Raw genomic sequence first — 17,321 nt, forward strand, 5'->3', positions numbered from 1 at the left:
GTTTTATCATTGGTTTTAGAATTAATATTAGCAGTTGTTGTAATAGTATTAGTAATAAATACTTGTGAGTTGCTATTTTTGACCATAATTTGAAAAAAAGAAACATATTCATACAAAAAAAAAAAAAAATTTGTATTTTTCGCAAAATAACAGAAATATATTCAATATAACCCAGCAAACAAAAATTTTACCAAATATCCACTTTATTTAGAGTCCAAAAAGGGTCGGAAACTGATGATCAGCGAACATTTAATTCGTCTCCTTTAGAAAATACCATGACAAGAACAGACGTCTTGATCGTCTTAGTGCAAGCTTTTAAAATCAGCGATTAAATAAAAATTAATTTTGAAAAATATCAAAGAGTATTAACAAATACATATAGTATCTTTAGATTAACTAATTCCATTATTAATTGCCATTTGATATTTAAGTTAAAAACTGGCTCTTAGAACTTCTTATCATTTTTAGTCGAAATAGCTTAAATTTATCGCCGATTTTGTCCTTATGCTCTCCTAACATCATTAGCTTGTTGGAGATTAAAGATATTAAATCGCACATCCATCCGACTTTTTTAACAGTTTCGTCAACCGAAACTTTATCTATCTATGATTAAATGACATAAACTAATATTTTAATTTATGAAAAAGGCAATGTTTTCGATACGAACGCTTATTCGATCACATTTGCGCTAATTCGGTCCCAGAATTTATATAAATTCGACGTATTGTTGCGAATTCTCGCATACGTGATCGAAAAAGCTTTCGTATCGAAATTTAGTTAAAATGAATAAATATGCGGTAATTCGGCATCTGAATCGGAGAGTAAAAGCAAATGAGAAGTTCTTGTTTATATGTTTGCTGGGATATATATACTCTGGGAGTTATAAGAGCAAGAATACATCTGTGTAAATCTTTTGTTGTTCAGACAAAATAATGACAGAATTTCAAACTTCAAAGTGTTCCTCAATACATGCGAATCTGATCAATGAATATACACTAATACAAATTTGAATAGAAGCATTCAAATTACATATATGTTTAAAGTCACAATTCAACTGATTAAATAGCAAATACTGATCAAGAGAGTTTGATTAAGCGTTCGACATGAAAAATCATGAACGTAAACAAGGACATTTTGACAAATTTTAACATGATCATAAAGCTTTCGGGAGGCTATAACTTTTTAGTTAATTCAAATCATAAAAAGTTCATACTCAAAAATGCATCGTATCAAATTTTGTTTGATGTAACTACAAAAAATATTATGAACAACTGACTGTTTAATTTCTCAGTTTTTTCTCTCTGCTGCGGTAAAATGATGACCATAAATGTCGACTAGTGACGGCAGGCGTGGGTAACGTTTTTAATAAAAATATACCAGTACCAGTAATAATAAACGACCACGCTTAATTTTAAACACTATCGACAATATTCCAAAAAAAAAAAAACAAAAACTTCGATTATTGATAATACGTTGTATGGTTTATTTGTTGTCTACCATTTGCTTTTATATGTTTTTTTAATTTGGTCAAAATCAAATCAAGTGAAACAATTAAATAACTCACGACTCTATGACTAAATTTGTTTGCCAAAAATATATTTAACACAATTCTTAGATACAAGAGTCGAAATACGAATGGAAAACACAAAAGTTCATATGTCAATCTAAGATATGATCAATGCAATAAATTTACAATTTTGGTATAATATTTATCTTGAACAGTTTGTTTAAATGTCGAAATAAGTATTTCCTGTTGATTATTAAATAGTATTGTTTAGAACGAATTGGCATTAATATGATAATAAAATTTAACATCTGGTAAAATACATTGAATTATCAAAGATTTATTTCTATAATTCAAAACATAGAATTGAAGTCGATATTTTGGACATAAAATATTCTTAAACTCTGGGAACTTAGATTCTTAATTTGTCATAAGAAATGTAATTTTCTTTACCAAACTTTGTTTCCAAATTTCAAAAGTAGTATTTTCTTCACTATATATGATGAATTGTGGAAAAATTACTTTATAGGCGAAGAAAGAACACACCTATTTGTTTCAATTTAATCATTCAAAGGAAGTCATTAAATGAACTTCCGTTTAAAATTGATCTAATTTAATCCAATTTTCTAAATATTACAATAAAAAAAATTTACATATTTCAAAATATATTCATATAAAAAAAGTGGTAAAAATTTAAAACATGTGGGCTGAGTTGATTTTTCTCAATACAAATGCAAAACTGTATAAATAAAATAAATAAAAAACATAATATTGAAATAATTATTACATTTCTTATAAAAAACTGTATTTATGTAATTGAGAGTTGGTCAAAAAACCTATTATTGACTTTGGCTTTAAAAACGACACACAACCATCATCATCATTATTAAGACCATCATCGTGACCTAGTGACAATTTTCCATAAAAAACCCCACACAAAAACCCAAAATAGTTGTAATAAACTGTTACAGTGTTTGTAAAAGTGCAGTTTGAGTGCGAATGGCATGCGTTAAGTGCAACAAGTTTGAATGTCATAAAAAAATTTAAAAGAAATAAAAAGATTTTGAGATGTGTGTGTATTACTCACAGACACATGATTATTTGCATATAGTAATTTAAATTTTTAAATTAGTATTAAAACAACAATAACAACAACAGCAGCGGCAACAGTAACACTTTGAATGAAACAAGAAGCGTAGGTGCAACCCACAGGTGTTTGCTGTTGGTTACGTTTATAATGCGTTGTTGCTGTTTTGGCCACTTTTTTGTTTAGTGATTTTGAAGCCACTAAAACAAGTTGTTGTTTCTTTAGATTTTTTTTATTTGAATGACACATACAAATATAAAAAAATATCACACTTATTGTTTTTTGTTTCATTTTGGGACGCATACAATCTGAAAGAAATCTGAAGAAAACACCTACAGAAATTTTGAATCATACTCATTAGGGTTGTCATTCGAATAAAAATTATTCGATTAATCGAGGAAAAAAATTTGTTTTTCTTCGAACGAATAAAAAATTTCCAATTTAGAATAAAGAATAATTCGAACAATTTTTGTCGATTAATCGAATATTCGAATAATATTTGAATGTTACTTTTTACGAATATTTTATTATACATAGCATTGAAATTATGTTAATATTTTGTAAAACAAATCTAAATATAAAGATATGTTATAATTGAAACAAAACTTTTACTACATTTTGCAGTTTATAAAAATTTTTGTTTTGCAATGTTAAAAATAAAATGGTTCTAGTTTTAAAAGTGATATTCTTAAATTTTTTTAATGTTTGCAATAAGTGAAACAGATAAACATTAATTAATATGGTTCTTTCAGTATCTGTCTTTTTACAAGAAAGACAACAATTTCTAAATATACTGAACCCTGTTTCCTGGGCGATATGTAGGAGAACTATAGGCATGAAATGGGGTCTTAGTCCTACTATAAAATATTGGTTTTATTAAAGTGTAATTAGACTAATTCTAGCTTATGGTTCAATAATCGGGTTGACTTCTTTGGACAAAAAGTGTAATATATAACTACAACAGGGAGTTCATAACTTTAGGTGAAATGTCCAAAATTAGTTATAGGACACGTCATCAATGTATACTGGACACATTGGAAAGCTATAAACAATCATCGCCTGATCGCATACTAGACACAGAATATGTCAGAAACTTTGAAACACTGAGCCCAGATAGAATGTCTTGATCAAGCGGAACATTTCTCTCGAACACTGATTGGGAAATTCTTAGGAATTACGGCCATGAAACTGAGTTTCAGAACATTGAAAGATAATACATTCAGTCGACACTATGTTGTTTTTTTACCAAAAAACCTTTTTCATCCATGAAAAGCAACGAATAGGTTGAGATTCAGCTAAGTTACTGATTTATAAGTGTATATACGAAAACCGTTTTATTTTAAGATTTTGAAGGTGTTTTGCAAATTTTATTTATATTTTATTAAATTATTCGAATAAAAACTTTTATTTGTTATTCGTTCGAATAATCGAATAATTTTTAAAATTTAATCGACTACTCGAATAAAAAAAATATAGTACATTTTTATTCGAATAATTTTAAACACGAATAATTGACAACCCTAATACTCATACAGAGAAGTAGTGTTTATATTGGAACATTTAATTAAGCAAAAACCTTTGAAATGATGTAAATATGTATTTGAAAACCTATTCAAATTTCATACATAGCCTTTGAGAACAAATTTGAAAATTTTTGTTTTCAAATGGAAAATTATGGCCTTCTCAAACAAAAAGGCAGTTAGAAATCAAACGTATTTTTCAAATGTATTTCAAATTTAAAAAAAGGCTAGAGGTAAGCTTGAATCTAAAAAAATTTTCAAACGTATTTCAAGTATTCTTTATTATTATTTTCATACATATTTCAAACCCTAATTATAATGCTAACTATTGCAAAATTCATATATTTTTTTACATCACCTGAAAATAAAACATTCATACATTTATTTTAGCATATTTTTCTTTTATATCTCCGATTATTTCTCCTATATTTAACGTTTTTCGCTCCCTTGCTGTAGAAAAAATGTTCTGTTTTTATTTTTCTAAAATAATTTATTTTTTGAAAGAAACTTTTCTAAGTTCAATTAAAACAAAACTTTGAAAATTTTATAAATATCACACATTATATTTTTTTAAACGTTTTTTGAAATTATCATGTTTATTTCAAAGGCTAAACTTTAAAATTTGAAAACAATTTGGAAAATACATTATTTAGTTAAGAAAATTTTCAAAAATATTCACAGGTTTGAATCGATGTTTATTGGGAAACATCAAAAATAAAAATTTTAATTGTTTTAAACACTGTGTACGAGTGTGCGTAAAAGTTACTACCAAAAAACATTTTTCTATTCGATTAATCGGTATACAATGTATTATACGTTTGTGCTGATGTTTGTAACGCATAAAAATATTGGTTCTCCACTCACCTTAAAGTATACCGATCGACTCAGAATCACTTTCTGAGTCGATTAAAACATGTCCGTCCGTCCGGCTGGCTGGCTCTGCATGTAAACCTTGTGCGCAAGCTACAGGCCACAATTTTCAATATATTTTGATAAAATTTGGAGTTATTGAAAATGGTTGAAATCGGTCCATTATTTCACCTAGGCCCCATACAACTTGACCTTCCGATTTTTGGTCCAAAAATTTACTTATAACCATTAGTATCGCGATGAAATTCAGCATAACTAACATTTATGTAAAACTACAGTCGAAATGACAGTTCCATCATCCATTATTTTCACTGTGAGATTGACTTTTTGTTGTAAAATTTATAACTAAAATCCTGCAAAAATTATTGGATCATGTACTCCATTTACGTAATCCCAAAACTACTAACCTGTAAACATTATTGGAGTACATGATCCGTTTAGAAGTCCTATTTAATACTGCCATAATTTTAGCTAGGGAGTAGTTTTTGATTACTCTGATGTAATACATGGATGGTTCACACTTATGACATCACAATGTTAAATATGTTTTTCCATATATATGGATTAGGTGAGGAGTAGTCTAAATTTTAGCGGGGAACTTACGTTCTTCATATAAAATTTTCAAATATAAAATCAGTATCTCATGAAAACTTAAGGAATTTTTATAAAACTAGAGTCGAAATATCACTAATATTATGTTTATAATATAGATATCTCTACAAACCGGCTTAACTTAAGTTTAAGTTAAAAAACTCTAGTACTCCAATATAGTGTGTGTTTTTTGTAAACGGAAAACTAAAGTTTATTTATGACAAAAGAAAACTTCAATAAACATTTGAAATTCAAATAAATTTCAAATAGTGGGTGGATGGCGTGTATTGTTTGTATTAATTTATTGGTTACAAATAATTAAGAAAAAAAACGAAAGAAACAAAGCAATACAATTCATTCATTCATAAAACCAAGTATTGAAAACTATAAAAAAAAAGTTATCAAACAAAAAAATCCATAACTGCGCAAGTGTAACCAGTTTGCGTGTGTGTTAATGGTAGGGGATTGTTTTTTTTAACAACATTTATGTTTGGTCTAATACTTAATATACAATACAGCGCGGCAATAATAAGCCAACAGAATCAATAGTGCCTGTCTATCAGTTAGACTCCATAACAATTTTGCATTAGAATTTATGAATGAATTTATTTTAATCATAAAAATTTGTGCTGTCATGTTAAACCGGTATGTAAAACTAAATGCACATACATATACTTTAGCAAATATTGCATGTAAATATGTATGTTGTATGTTTCTAAAGTAGATAATTTCGTATAGATATTGAGATCGACTATCGACACTTAAATACATATGACCAGACTAGACTGGTTTGGTTTTTTTATTATTATTTAATAATTTCATGTAACAATATTTGCAATACGCCATAACATGTGTTTTAAATGTATAATAATAAAAAAAAACAAGTCTTATTAGCTGCAGTTAAGAATTAAAATATTCTGTAATTTTTAACTAAATTTTCTAATGATTATAATGTTCAGTTTAATAAAGCTCCCTTTTCATTTAAAATGTTTAAAGTAATTATAGGGAATTTTTAAGTTTTGAACCAAAAAGTTGATTTTTGAAGTATAGGAACACAAAACAAGCAAATTTTTCAATGTAAACGAGATTCATCATGTAAAGTGTACTCTCCAAAGCACTAGGACTGATCCAAAACTAATCCAAACATATGGAAAAAACATACTTCATTTAACACTGAAATGTCCTAGATGAGTACTACTTAATCCATCCATGCATTACATCAGAGTAATCCCAAAACTACACCCTTGCTTATATTATGGAGTACATGATCATTAACGTAGTCCTATGTAATGCAGTCTAGGGACCATGTAGTTTTCAAAGAAATAAACATGATCCATGGCTGCATTACATGGTATTACTAAACAGATCATGTACTCCAATAACTTTTACAAAAGAGTAGTTTTGGAATTACCTAAATGGATCATGTACTCCAATAATCTTACAGGGAAAGTGTAAGAAGTACTTACAGTACATGACAGAACTTAAATTAAGATGTTTCTTCTAAATATGTACACTTCGGACTTAGGAGATTCTAGATCAATACAGTTGATCAAACAAATATTCAAAGTTTTTAAAAAATTTTGGATTTTACACAACACACTAAACTCTTTGAATACAATATAATAAAAGAAACTAATTTAGCTAATTATCTAATAAATACAGAGTTTAATATTTGTATGCAAATAAAACTGATTAAAACTCCACAGTAAGAGTGTGGGCATTAAGCTAGTCTTAAATAACTCTTTATGCATTTTTCAAATAAACGTCTATTAATGAAAAAAATTGAGCTCAAGATTTAAATCAATTGAATTTGACACAGAAACAAAAATATTTATTATTTTGCAAATAATATTTGCATGGCTTATTAGCAGCATGTCTATAATCTTTATGGATTAAATATAAAAATTTGAAACATCATGTGTACCCACACCAAAGCAAATAACAAGTTTATTATTTAAATTATTTTTCTTTTTAAACTAAATTTAAACAAAATTTGAAATAGTTATTGTCAGCGCTTTAATTAATAATTATTATTCTTGTATTTATAGTAAATTAAGTTAAACATTTTTAGTGGAAATGGTGTAATAGATTAAACAATTTAAATGAAGTTTTATTAGTGGGTAACTGTTGTTCAACTGCGTTGGTTTTAAGTTTTGTTAATGAAATGTTAAAACAAAAAACTACAAATAGTTTTAATAGAAAGAAAAAAACTTTAAAACTGTTAAGTGTTCAACTAGTTGTTTTAGGGTGGGAGTTATGTATCTAAAACAATTGCCTTGGTAGGCTTTTTGGTAGTTATGAGTACGCAATTGTTAAATTTACGAGAATGTAACATTTGTTTGATTAATTTTAATTATATAGTGGAAAATTGTTACCTAAAATCTAGGCATTTAAAAAAGTGGGTGTGTAAGCACGCATTTAAATCACTCATGCGTTAAAATATTTGAAACAAATTGTCATTTAAATTTACAATACATGGCTGTGAAACTTTAGTTAACTAAATTGTAGTTATTTTTGTTTGTTTAACCAATCGATGTGAGTTTAATTTGTTTTAAATTGAAAATTATAAATTTAAGTTAATTTGCAATTTATGTTAAATTAGTCTCCCCCTTAATGTTAATAAAATAAATTTACTTTTACTTACTGTCTTATAAGGCCACCTTATGATGCTGTCAAATTTAAGAGACGACTTTGACTTTATTTGTTTCTTGATGTCATATGTGGGTGGAGTATTTATGTAGTTTATGAACATGAGATGATGATGATCTGATGACCATTTAAGGCTTTGTTTCATTTGACAACATTTAATTGAGAACAAAAACTTGTCGATAATTTTCTTTTACTTTTTTATTGAAGATTCATTTAATTTCTTCTTCTTTCCTTCTCTTCCCTTCTATGGGGTCTAAAAGCATTTAATTTTTGTTGTTGTTTTTTTTTTCTGTTATACTTTATTTTACTTTTTTATTTGTTTTGTACACTAATACAAAAAGAAATATTTAAAAAAAAATGAACATAATAACTACAGCTTAAAATAACAATCATTTTTTCACTATCGCATAAAATTTTTACCTTTTTTTTGCAATTGCTCACGACTAACTTGTTTGAATACACGTTGTTTGTTTTTGTCTTCGTTCATGTTTTTATAATAACCGAAACCACCACCACCAACACGTTTTTCAGGCCTTTGTCGTTTGGCAGCACCAACTTTAAGATCAACCACTGGTGGCACCAGAAAACCAAAACTCTTCGCTACGGCTTGCAAGTCCAAGGTGTTGACATTAAATATGGTCTTCAATTGATGGGAATCATAAGCACGAACGTATGATTTGAAAGCCTCTTTGGCTGATTGATTAAGGAAGTAGTTTTTCGAAATAAGTTTTTCGAGCTAAAAAAGGAATGGAATTTTATAAAAACAATTAAATTAAACGTAATTATATTTAGTTTAATACAATTTCACTGAAGAAAATATTTGTTAAAAAAATGCTTTCATACAAAAGTAGATTTTTTGAGTTTTCACTGTCTGTTCCTAGATATCAACGGAAAAGTAATCGGAACTGTATTTGAATGAAATCAGTTTAAAAACTACAGGTCTGATTTGGAAATATGGACATAAAAGTCAAGTCCTTTCATAATAATCTGTTAATCATAAACAATTTCTTGTCGATATTTAAAAAATAACTTACTTGTAATTGAATATCAGCGATTTTGTTCCATGAAAATTCGAATTCATTCAATGGTACCTTGGCAGCCTTCAAATAACGCAAGAAACCAAGTTCCTCGGGACGTAACATTAACAATGCATGACCAGAACTGCCAGTACCACGAGCAGTACGACCTACACGATGAATGTATTCCTAAAAAATATTTTTAAATAAATAAAAGAAAAAAATATAATTTATTTACTCCAACTTACTTTAGGATCATCTGGAGGATCAAATTGCACAATCCAATCAACTTGGGGAATGTCCAAACCACGAGCAGCCACATCAGTACACAGTAAAATACCCTCGGCAGCATTACAGAATTGGAAGAAAGTAGTGGTACGTTTTGTTTGTTTTTGTTTACCCTAAAATTTAAATGAAATTAATTTACATTTAGCCTCCTTAAAACTAAAGTTATAAACTTACATGTATGGAGGTAACGGGCAAATCTATATAATTAAATAACTCATGATGATATTTAACAGACATACAAGATGAAAAGAAAACCATGACCTTCTTCTTGCGATTTTTCTTAAGGAAAGTAAACAGCACCAATAAACGTTTCTCGGAGGGGCAAACAATATAACCTTGTTCTAAACCACTAACAGTGGCGGTATCCTTGTTGTCATCAACACCCACATAAATTGGTTCCTTTTTCAAAGCCAACTTGGACAAGGCATCAATTTTTTCAGTTTGGGTGGCCGAAAACAACATAGTTTGACGGCGTTCTAAAAAAGAAATTACAATAAATTGTTAGTTATTACGATAATGTAAATACTTTAGTTTAACTTACTGGGCAACAAATTAACAATTTGTTTAAGCTCTTCCTCAAAACCAATTTCCAATATACGATCGACTTCATCGATGACCAAACATTGTAAATTCTTGTACAAAAAGTCGGGTGAATTTTGTAAATGATCTAATAAACGTCCTGGTGTAGCCACCAAAATATTTACACCTCTACTTAATTTTTCACTTTCTACTTGACGATTGGAACCTCCCATTACCAAACCATAAGTATGATTATGATGATTCATTAATTCCTTGAGAACACCAAAAGTTTGCATAGACAATTCTCTGGTGGGGGAAATAATAATAACACCGGTACCATTTCGGGGCATAAATCTAAGTTTGTAAATTAATTCAACGGCTGGAATCAAAAAGGATAAAGTTTTGCCTGAACCAGTTTGAGCAGCGCCCACCAAATCACGACCTTGTAACAAAGGAGGCAATGATTTTGCTTGAATTTCAGTCATTTCGGTGAAACCCATTTCTTCTATAGCCTTAAGGGTAGCATCAGAAACAATACCCTTAAGGGAGGCAAAAGAGCGATCAGAATTATCACGTTGTTCCAAGGCTTTGGCAGCAGCTGTAGGATCAAGTTCTTCGAAAGCCTGTTCTTCTTTAGCATTCTTGGATTTCTTTTGTTTTTCATTAGTAGATTGATTGACATTATGTTCTGGTTCCTCATCCTCACTATCGGATAGTTCACTGCCATCTTCCTCTTCATCTTTAAGAAAAAAGTAGACATTATTAGTTATTACACAATTAAAATAAAATTATGATTTAAAATTACAAAATATCAGTTAATTTTCAATATAATTTCATTTAGTTCAACTAAGATTGACTTTAACTCGTCGTTAATGGTTGTACCTCAAATTCGCCTTTAAATCATCAGGAATTATACAGCTTAAAAATAAAACTATTGCCTTAACAATCTTACCTTCTTCTTCATCACCACTTTGTTGTTCTTGATCTTCCTCATCACTATCATCCATTTGTTCTTCATCGTCATCACTTTCTGAATCCGAATTTACTACCTGCATTTGTTGTTGCTTCTTTTTCTTTTGAAGCTTTCCATTTTTAACAATTTGTTGGGGCATTTCTTGGAAATCATCGTCCAGTTCATCTGTTCATAAATATTAATACTTTAGTTCAATTGAAATGGAAATTTTCTAGAAATCTTACCCTCTTCCATGGGAGCTGCATTTTTAACACGTTGTTTTGTTGGTGGCTGCTGTTTTTGTTGCTTGCCTTTTTTCTCAGCCAATTCTTTCTTCATTTTCTCGCGTTTTTTAATCTTTTTCATTAGTAGCTTTTCGCGTATAGACATTTTGAATTATTTTTTATTTAAAACAGTAATTTGTAAATAATTATCACACCTATTTCCCACAAAAAAATTATAATTTATTGTCAAAAATACTCCTGCACGTGTTGACTGAACAGCATAGCCCTGTGCCGACAAATGTTAACGGCGGTGGCGACTGACACTAAAAATATCGGCGGCGGCTTAAAATCGACTGTAAACCGGCAAAGTTTTCAACTACGTTTAGTTTTTGAATTTTCAAAGATTTTAAATAAAAACGGAATCCGAGAGATCAAGATGTGGGATTTTGGAAGCAAATATATTGTTTATAACAACAAAACAGAGCAAGCACAAAAGTAGTGTGAGAAATTTTGCAAGGATGGATAAAAAATAAGTGTCAAGATTTTCTTAAAAAAAAAAACAAATGAAATAGGTCTAGTTGGGGATAATGAGAACCAGAACAACATCAATAAAAGGGATCACAAAGAGTTTGAAAAATTTTCCAAAAGTTTCAATTTGAAAACATTATTAGAGTGTGTGAAAAGTCGCAACTCTATAGGCAGACTATTCCTATTTTTTGTTAATTATTTTAATCATAAAGAAATTACCGCTAAATTTCTTTATGATTAAAATAATTAACAAGTAAAAGTGTTATATTCGGCTATGCCGAATCTTATATACCCACCATCAAATCATATATCGTAAGAAAGCAAATTTCGGAAGTGGGTACTTACATACATATGTATATGGACTTTGATCATTAGATTTATATAAACGTCAGCGTAATTTTCAGAATAGGGACTCCAAAGTGGGATTGGGTCAATTATGGACGAAGTTCTCCATAATTACCTGTTTCTTTGCACAATGACACTCGGCATAGTAGTAAAACATACAATTTTATTAATTTCTAAGTTCAATTGTTATTAAAAAACCTTCCGCTACAAGAATTAAGCTAATTGAAATAAAAATTGTCTTTTATAGTTTAGTAAATTTAGATTCTTTGTTTGTAAAATTTAAAATTTCAATCGAATTGATTTATTTATAACGATATAGAAAAATTCTTCAAAATTTGAATAAAACATTTAAATTTTGCAATTTTAATTTTCAAAAATATATAAAACAATAACATTTTAAGTAACAACTTTATACTTTTCTCATATAGTTAAAAAACATGACAAATCTAATCAAATAAATCACGATTTTTACTAGAAGCTGCTGAGGTATCCCAACCTATGGAACGTTCAACAGCCATCTTCCACTTGCGATAACGTACATCACGCTCATTTTCGGTTATTATAGGTTTATACTTCATGCGTTCCTCACCAGCGGACAAACCCTCTTCGATATTGAATGAAGGTTCTACGGCACGATAAGCAGCTAAAGCTACACCCAAAGCAGTAGTCTCAGCAATTTTCGAGCGTATAACATTAATGCCCACCAAATCAGATTGCAATTGTAGGAACAATGTATTAACGGTCATGCCACCATCAACCATAAGTTTGGCCAAAGGAATACCACAATCCTTTTTCATAGAATCCAAAATATCTCGCACTTGGAAGCATATTGACTCCAGAGTAGCACGCACAATATGTTCACTAGTAGTCTCTTCACTCAAGCCACAAATTACTCTTGAAATATAACAAAAATTTAGTTTAAAATTCTTTATAAAATATTGTTACCCCACCCACCCTCTAGCCTCTTGATTCCAATAGGGTGCATAAAGACCACTGAAGGCTGGCACAAAGTAAACATCCAAGGAATTATCCACTAAACGGGCCATGGCCTCTACTTGACCCAAAGACTCAAAAAGTCCCAAATTATCACGCAACCAAGTCAAGGCCACTCCGGCTATGGCCACACTACCTTCCAAAGCGTATACGGGATGTGAATCGCGTCCGAATTGGTAACCCACTGTGGTAAGCAAGCCATGTGAAGATGTGACTATAGCAGTGCCGGTATTGTAAAGTAGAAAACAGCCTGTACCATAGGTGGCCTTAGCCTGTCCCCTTTGCAAACATTGCTGACCCACTAAGGCTGCCTGCTGATCACCCAAACAGGCTGTAATGGGAATACCCTTGATATCGGTATCCTTTATCAAACCATACACTTCCGAACTAGACACAATTTTTGGTAATATAGAAGTGGGCAAACCAAAGAACTTTAATAAGTGAGAATCCCACATTAATGTTTCAATATTCATCAACATGGTACGAGAGGCATTTGTAACATCGGTCAAATGAAGACCACCATTAGCGCCACCAGTTAAATTGTAAATTATCCAGGAATCTATATTAACGAATAAATATTAACTGAATTAAAAAAATTCCACAAAATAGATTTTATAGGTGGTTTTACCTATGGTGCCAAATAAAGCATCTCCCTTGTCCATAGCTTTTTTAACGGCGGGCACATTGTCGCGCAACCAACGCAATTTCAAAGCAGAAAAGTAGGGAGACAATGGCAGACCACATAAGGGTTTTAAGTAATTTATATTTTTGGAATTGTTTGGTATGGATTCAATCAAATCATCGACTGTGGTAGTGGTGCGATTATCTAACCATATAATGGCATTATGTAAAGGCTCTCCAGTATGACGATTCCACACTATAACCGATTCCCGTTGATTGGTAACACCAACGGCAACAATATCCTGCAAGGAAACAATTTCAAAATTAATATAAAAGTAACTGTAACACCTGAATTTGTATTATAAAGATGCCACTTGCACGTTTACACGAAATTATAACTTTAAAATCGCAATAAAAATCCCACCATGTGCCAAAAATGTATCCCCCATTTTATAAAATAGTAAATACACTGGCAACCCTTTTTGATAAGACGAAGAAAGCAAAAAAAGATTTGCAAACAATAGAAAGAGAATGTGAATTGAACAGAATTTTTGCAATTGGAAAACGAATGATAATAACAAACAACAATTAGTAACAAAGTGCGACTAAAAAAGGTAGTAGAGAAGAAAATAAAACTAAAACTCAATGTTGATCCAAAGTTATTCAATCAGCTCAATTGTTAGAGGCAACAAACATTGTAAGTTCTTCTTATCGAACCTTATAAAACTGCGAAAAATGTCTTCCCATACCACGGAATCGGTAGAAAAAACACTTGTAGCCATAACACAAATGCGTAGCACCAGCGATAAAGCCGCTAATCTGCATCAAGTCGAAAAATTAATAAAACAAGCTAAAGAGCAGTCGGCTAAATTTGTATTTCTACCGGAATGTTGTGATTTTGTAGGGGAACACCGAGAGCAAACTTTGGATTTGTCTGAACCTCTGACGGGTCCGTTGATGCAACATTATCAATCGTTGGCCAAAGAACACAACATATGGCTGTCTTTAGGCGGTATACATGAATCTGTGCTGGATTCGTATGAACGCAAGACAGACAAAATCTATAATGCTCATGTAATTTTAAATAATAATGGTGAATTGGTTACCGTTTATCGTAAATTACATTTATTTGATGTCGTAACACCTGAATTCACATTCCAAGAGTCGAAGGTAGTGTTGCCAGGGCAACGGTTGGTTCCCCCCCTTACAACACCAGCTGGCAAATTAGGTTTGCAAATATGCTACGATATGCGTTTTGCCGAAAGTAGCATTTTGCTGAGAAAAGAGGGAGCAGAAATTCTAACTTATCCGTCAGCCTTTGCTTATAATACAGGCAAGGCCCATTGGGAAGTGCTCTTAAGGGCGCGGGCAATAGAAAACCAATGTTTTGTTTTGGCACCAGCTCAACTGGGCTATCATAATAAGAAGCGACGTAGTTGGGGCCATGGCATGGCTGTCAACCCTTGGGGAAAGATTATGGCTGATTTGGGAGAAACGGAAGACTTAAAGGTCGCTACGGTTGAAATTGATTTAAGCACTGTGCCTCCCATCAGAGCAGCAATGCCTTGTTTTGAACATAGGCGTAACGATGTTTACAGTTTGACAGCATATGGTCATGGCACTACTGAGCCTCAAGAAGATCGCATGTTCGCCACAAATGTCATTAATAAAGATACCATATTCTTCGAGTCGCCATACTGTTTTGCCTTTACCAATTTACGTTGTGTTGTCAAAGGTCATGTTCTGGTATCCACAAAACGTCTTGCACCACGTCTTAGTTCTTTAAACTCGGCCGAAATGAGCGATCTCTTTAATACGGTATGTCGCATACAACGAATGTTAGAATCCATTTATGAAACTACAGCTGCAACGGTTACCGTTCAGGATGGTGCTGATGCTGGTCAAACAGTACCTCATGTACATTTCCATGTAATGCCACGCCGTCCCGGGGACTTTAGACATAATGATCAAATCTATGTGAAATTAGAGGACCAAGTTTTAATAGAAGATCAGAAATTACGTACTTTGGAGGAACGTGTACAAGAAGCCCAAAAATATCGAGAAGTAATGAGAAGTTTTAAGTTTTAATCTGAAGACGACAAGCCATAAGCAAATTCAACTACAATTTAAGATTAAGTTACTTGTAGTTCTTTCTAGTTTTGCAAAATATTGATGTGTGTGTTATAAAAAATAATTGTCAAATAAAATTTTACAATTCCTATTTAAAGCATCATTAAATTTATGTTTGTTTATTTTTATATAAAGAAACTGATAAAGATTTTATTTGTTGTTTGATAACTACATATTTGGAATTAATTAGTAAAAAAACGTTATGTGGAATTGTATGAAAGTTTTCGAAAGCATGATGAATATGCTAACAAAGGGTCAAAGAGCAAATAGGAAAGAAAAATTTTCTAATCAGCTTCTACATTGTTAGTAATAATTTAAGTCTTTAAAGTTAATTTCAAGAATGTAAAGCTTTTATTATACTCCAAATTAGCTTACCTTAACATTACCACCAAGCTTTTCCAATTTCTGAACGCTTTCGTCTATACATGTCTTGACAATGTCATAGATGAGAACTGGATCTTGTTCTACCCAACCTTCTTGGGGATATATGGATGGCACTTCAATTTGGTGATAGCAAACTATTTCATCTGTACCAGCTTTGAAAATAATGAAACGGGCCGAAGAAGTACCCTCATCGATGGCGCCAACATATTTTACTTCACTCATTTCTATTTTGGCTTAAAGACTTGTTTTATTTTTATGTCTACACGTAATCTCAGCGTTTAGTTAGTTAACAATAATTTCTTGCCAAGAACTTTGATCCAACTACTCACAAAACCAGAACACTTGCAGAGACACAATTTACTCAATAACTCTTTTTATTGAACAGCTATTTTGTATGTTTACACAAATTTATTAGGGAGAGAGCGATAAAGAGGTGAAGTGAACACGATTTATTATTAGAGGAAGGTTTTATCTGCGTATTGCATTTATCAGTACAAAATATCAAAAATAATTATTCATTTATTTGTTGTGATATAGTTTTTTTATTGTTGTTATTTGTTATCGTTGTTTCTATTTTGATATCAAAATTTTATTTCATTCACAATAGTGTGGACAATTAAAACAGAGTTGTTAAAAGTGTAGAGGTGCCAAGTTTAATTATATTACAAGTTGGAAAATATTTCCAACTTTGATTTGGAAATTTTTGATGAGCTCCGCAAAACTTTCCAATAATATAAAATATGAACTCAGCAAGCTAGTTAAGCGACACAGCCACACATCAAATTTGTTTGACTCAAACGGTAAATTTTTTGATTGTGTTAGTGAAAAAACTCACATGTATATAAGCGGTGTGATTTTTTTACTAACACAATAAAAAACTTACCATTTGTGTCAAACAATTTGATGTGTCGCCAAGGCGCTTTAGAGGCGTCCAGTAGTCCAGCAAAATCGTCCGATAAGATATATACGTGTTTGTGTGTCGATTCCAGGAAATTTGCTGAGGTCGATTGGCTCAGCAAAACTTTCCATTTCAAATGGAAATGACGCCATTGAAAATGGAAAATGACGCTACGAGTGGAATTGATGCATTTTCTTATTCT

The 17,321-nt window shown here is 30.9% G+C and overlaps 3 protein-coding genes across 3 annotated transcripts; 1 reads left to right on the forward strand and 2 right to left on the reverse strand.

The window, feature by feature from the left end:
• Nucleotides 1–8,485: 8,485 nt before the first annotated feature.
• On the reverse strand, nucleotides 8,486–11,539 carry LOC119612087 (probable ATP-dependent RNA helicase pitchoune). Its single transcript, XM_037967809.1, has 7 exons — nucleotides 11,242–11,539; nucleotides 10,997–11,182; nucleotides 10,067–10,783; nucleotides 9,700–10,001; nucleotides 9,486–9,638; nucleotides 9,256–9,426; nucleotides 8,486–8,957 (listed from the first exon to the last, which is right to left on the reverse strand). The coding sequence occupies exons 1-7, from the start codon at nucleotides 11,384–11,386 to the stop codon at nucleotides 8,622–8,624; spliced, it is 2,010 nt and encodes a 669-aa protein (XP_037823737.1). The 5' UTR covers nucleotides 11,387–11,539; the 3' UTR covers nucleotides 8,486–8,621.
• Nucleotides 11,540–12,371: 832 nt separating this feature from the next.
• Nucleotides 12,372–16,785, reverse strand: LOC119612085 (glycerol kinase). Its single transcript, XM_037967806.1, has 4 exons — nucleotides 16,213–16,785; nucleotides 13,715–14,009; nucleotides 13,048–13,645; nucleotides 12,372–12,987 (listed from the first exon to the last, which is right to left on the reverse strand). The coding sequence occupies exons 1-4, from the start codon at nucleotides 16,441–16,443 to the stop codon at nucleotides 12,540–12,542; spliced, it is 1,572 nt and encodes a 523-aa protein (XP_037823734.1). The 5' UTR covers nucleotides 16,444–16,785; the 3' UTR covers nucleotides 12,372–12,539.
• On the forward strand, nucleotides 14,214–15,914 carry LOC119612086 (nitrilase and fragile histidine triad fusion protein NitFhit). The gene has a single exon (XM_037967807.1). The coding sequence runs from the start codon at nucleotides 14,353–14,355 to the stop codon at nucleotides 15,793–15,795; it is 1,443 nt and encodes a 480-aa protein (XP_037823735.1). The 5' UTR covers nucleotides 14,214–14,352; the 3' UTR covers nucleotides 15,796–15,914.
• Nucleotides 16,786–17,321: the final 536 nt, after the last annotated feature.

This window comes from Lucilia sericata, unplaced genomic scaffold (assembly GCF_015586225.1).
Source record: "Lucilia sericata isolate MDLA Ls3-8-SP2 unplaced genomic scaffold, ASM1558622v1 Contig001598F_arrow, whole genome shotgun sequence".
In the NCBI taxonomy this organism is placed as follows: domain Eukaryota; kingdom Metazoa; phylum Arthropoda; class Insecta; order Diptera; family Calliphoridae; genus Lucilia; species Lucilia sericata.

Coding starts and splice junctions, on each gene's coding strand:
- LOC119612085 (XM_037967806.1), bottom strand. CDS start 16,443: ATGAGTGAAGTAAAATATGTTGGCGCCATCGATGAGGGTACTTCTTCG. Junction 14,010..16,212: donor AGCTTGGTGGTAATGTTAAG/GTAAGCTAATTT, acceptor GTTTCCTTGCAG/GATATTGTTGCCGTTGGTGT. Junction 13,646..13,714: donor TGCTTTATTTGGCACCATAG/GTAAAACCACCT, acceptor TCGTTAATATAG/ATTCCTGGATAATTTACAAT.
- LOC119612087 (XM_037967809.1), bottom strand. CDS start 11,386: ATGTCTATACGCGAAAAGCTACTAATGAAAAAGATTAAAAAACGCGAG. Junction 10,002..10,066: donor AATTGTTAATTTGTTGCCCA/GTAAGTTAAACT, acceptor TTTCTTTTTTAG/AACGCCGTCAAACTATGTTG. Junction 8,958..9,255: donor TCGCTGATATTCAATTACAA/GTAAGTTATTTT, acceptor TTCCTTTTTTAG/CTCGAAAAACTTATTTCGAA.
- LOC119612086 (XM_037967807.1), top strand. CDS start 14,353: ATGTTGATCCAAAGTTATTCAATCAGCTCAATTGTTAGAGGCAACAAA.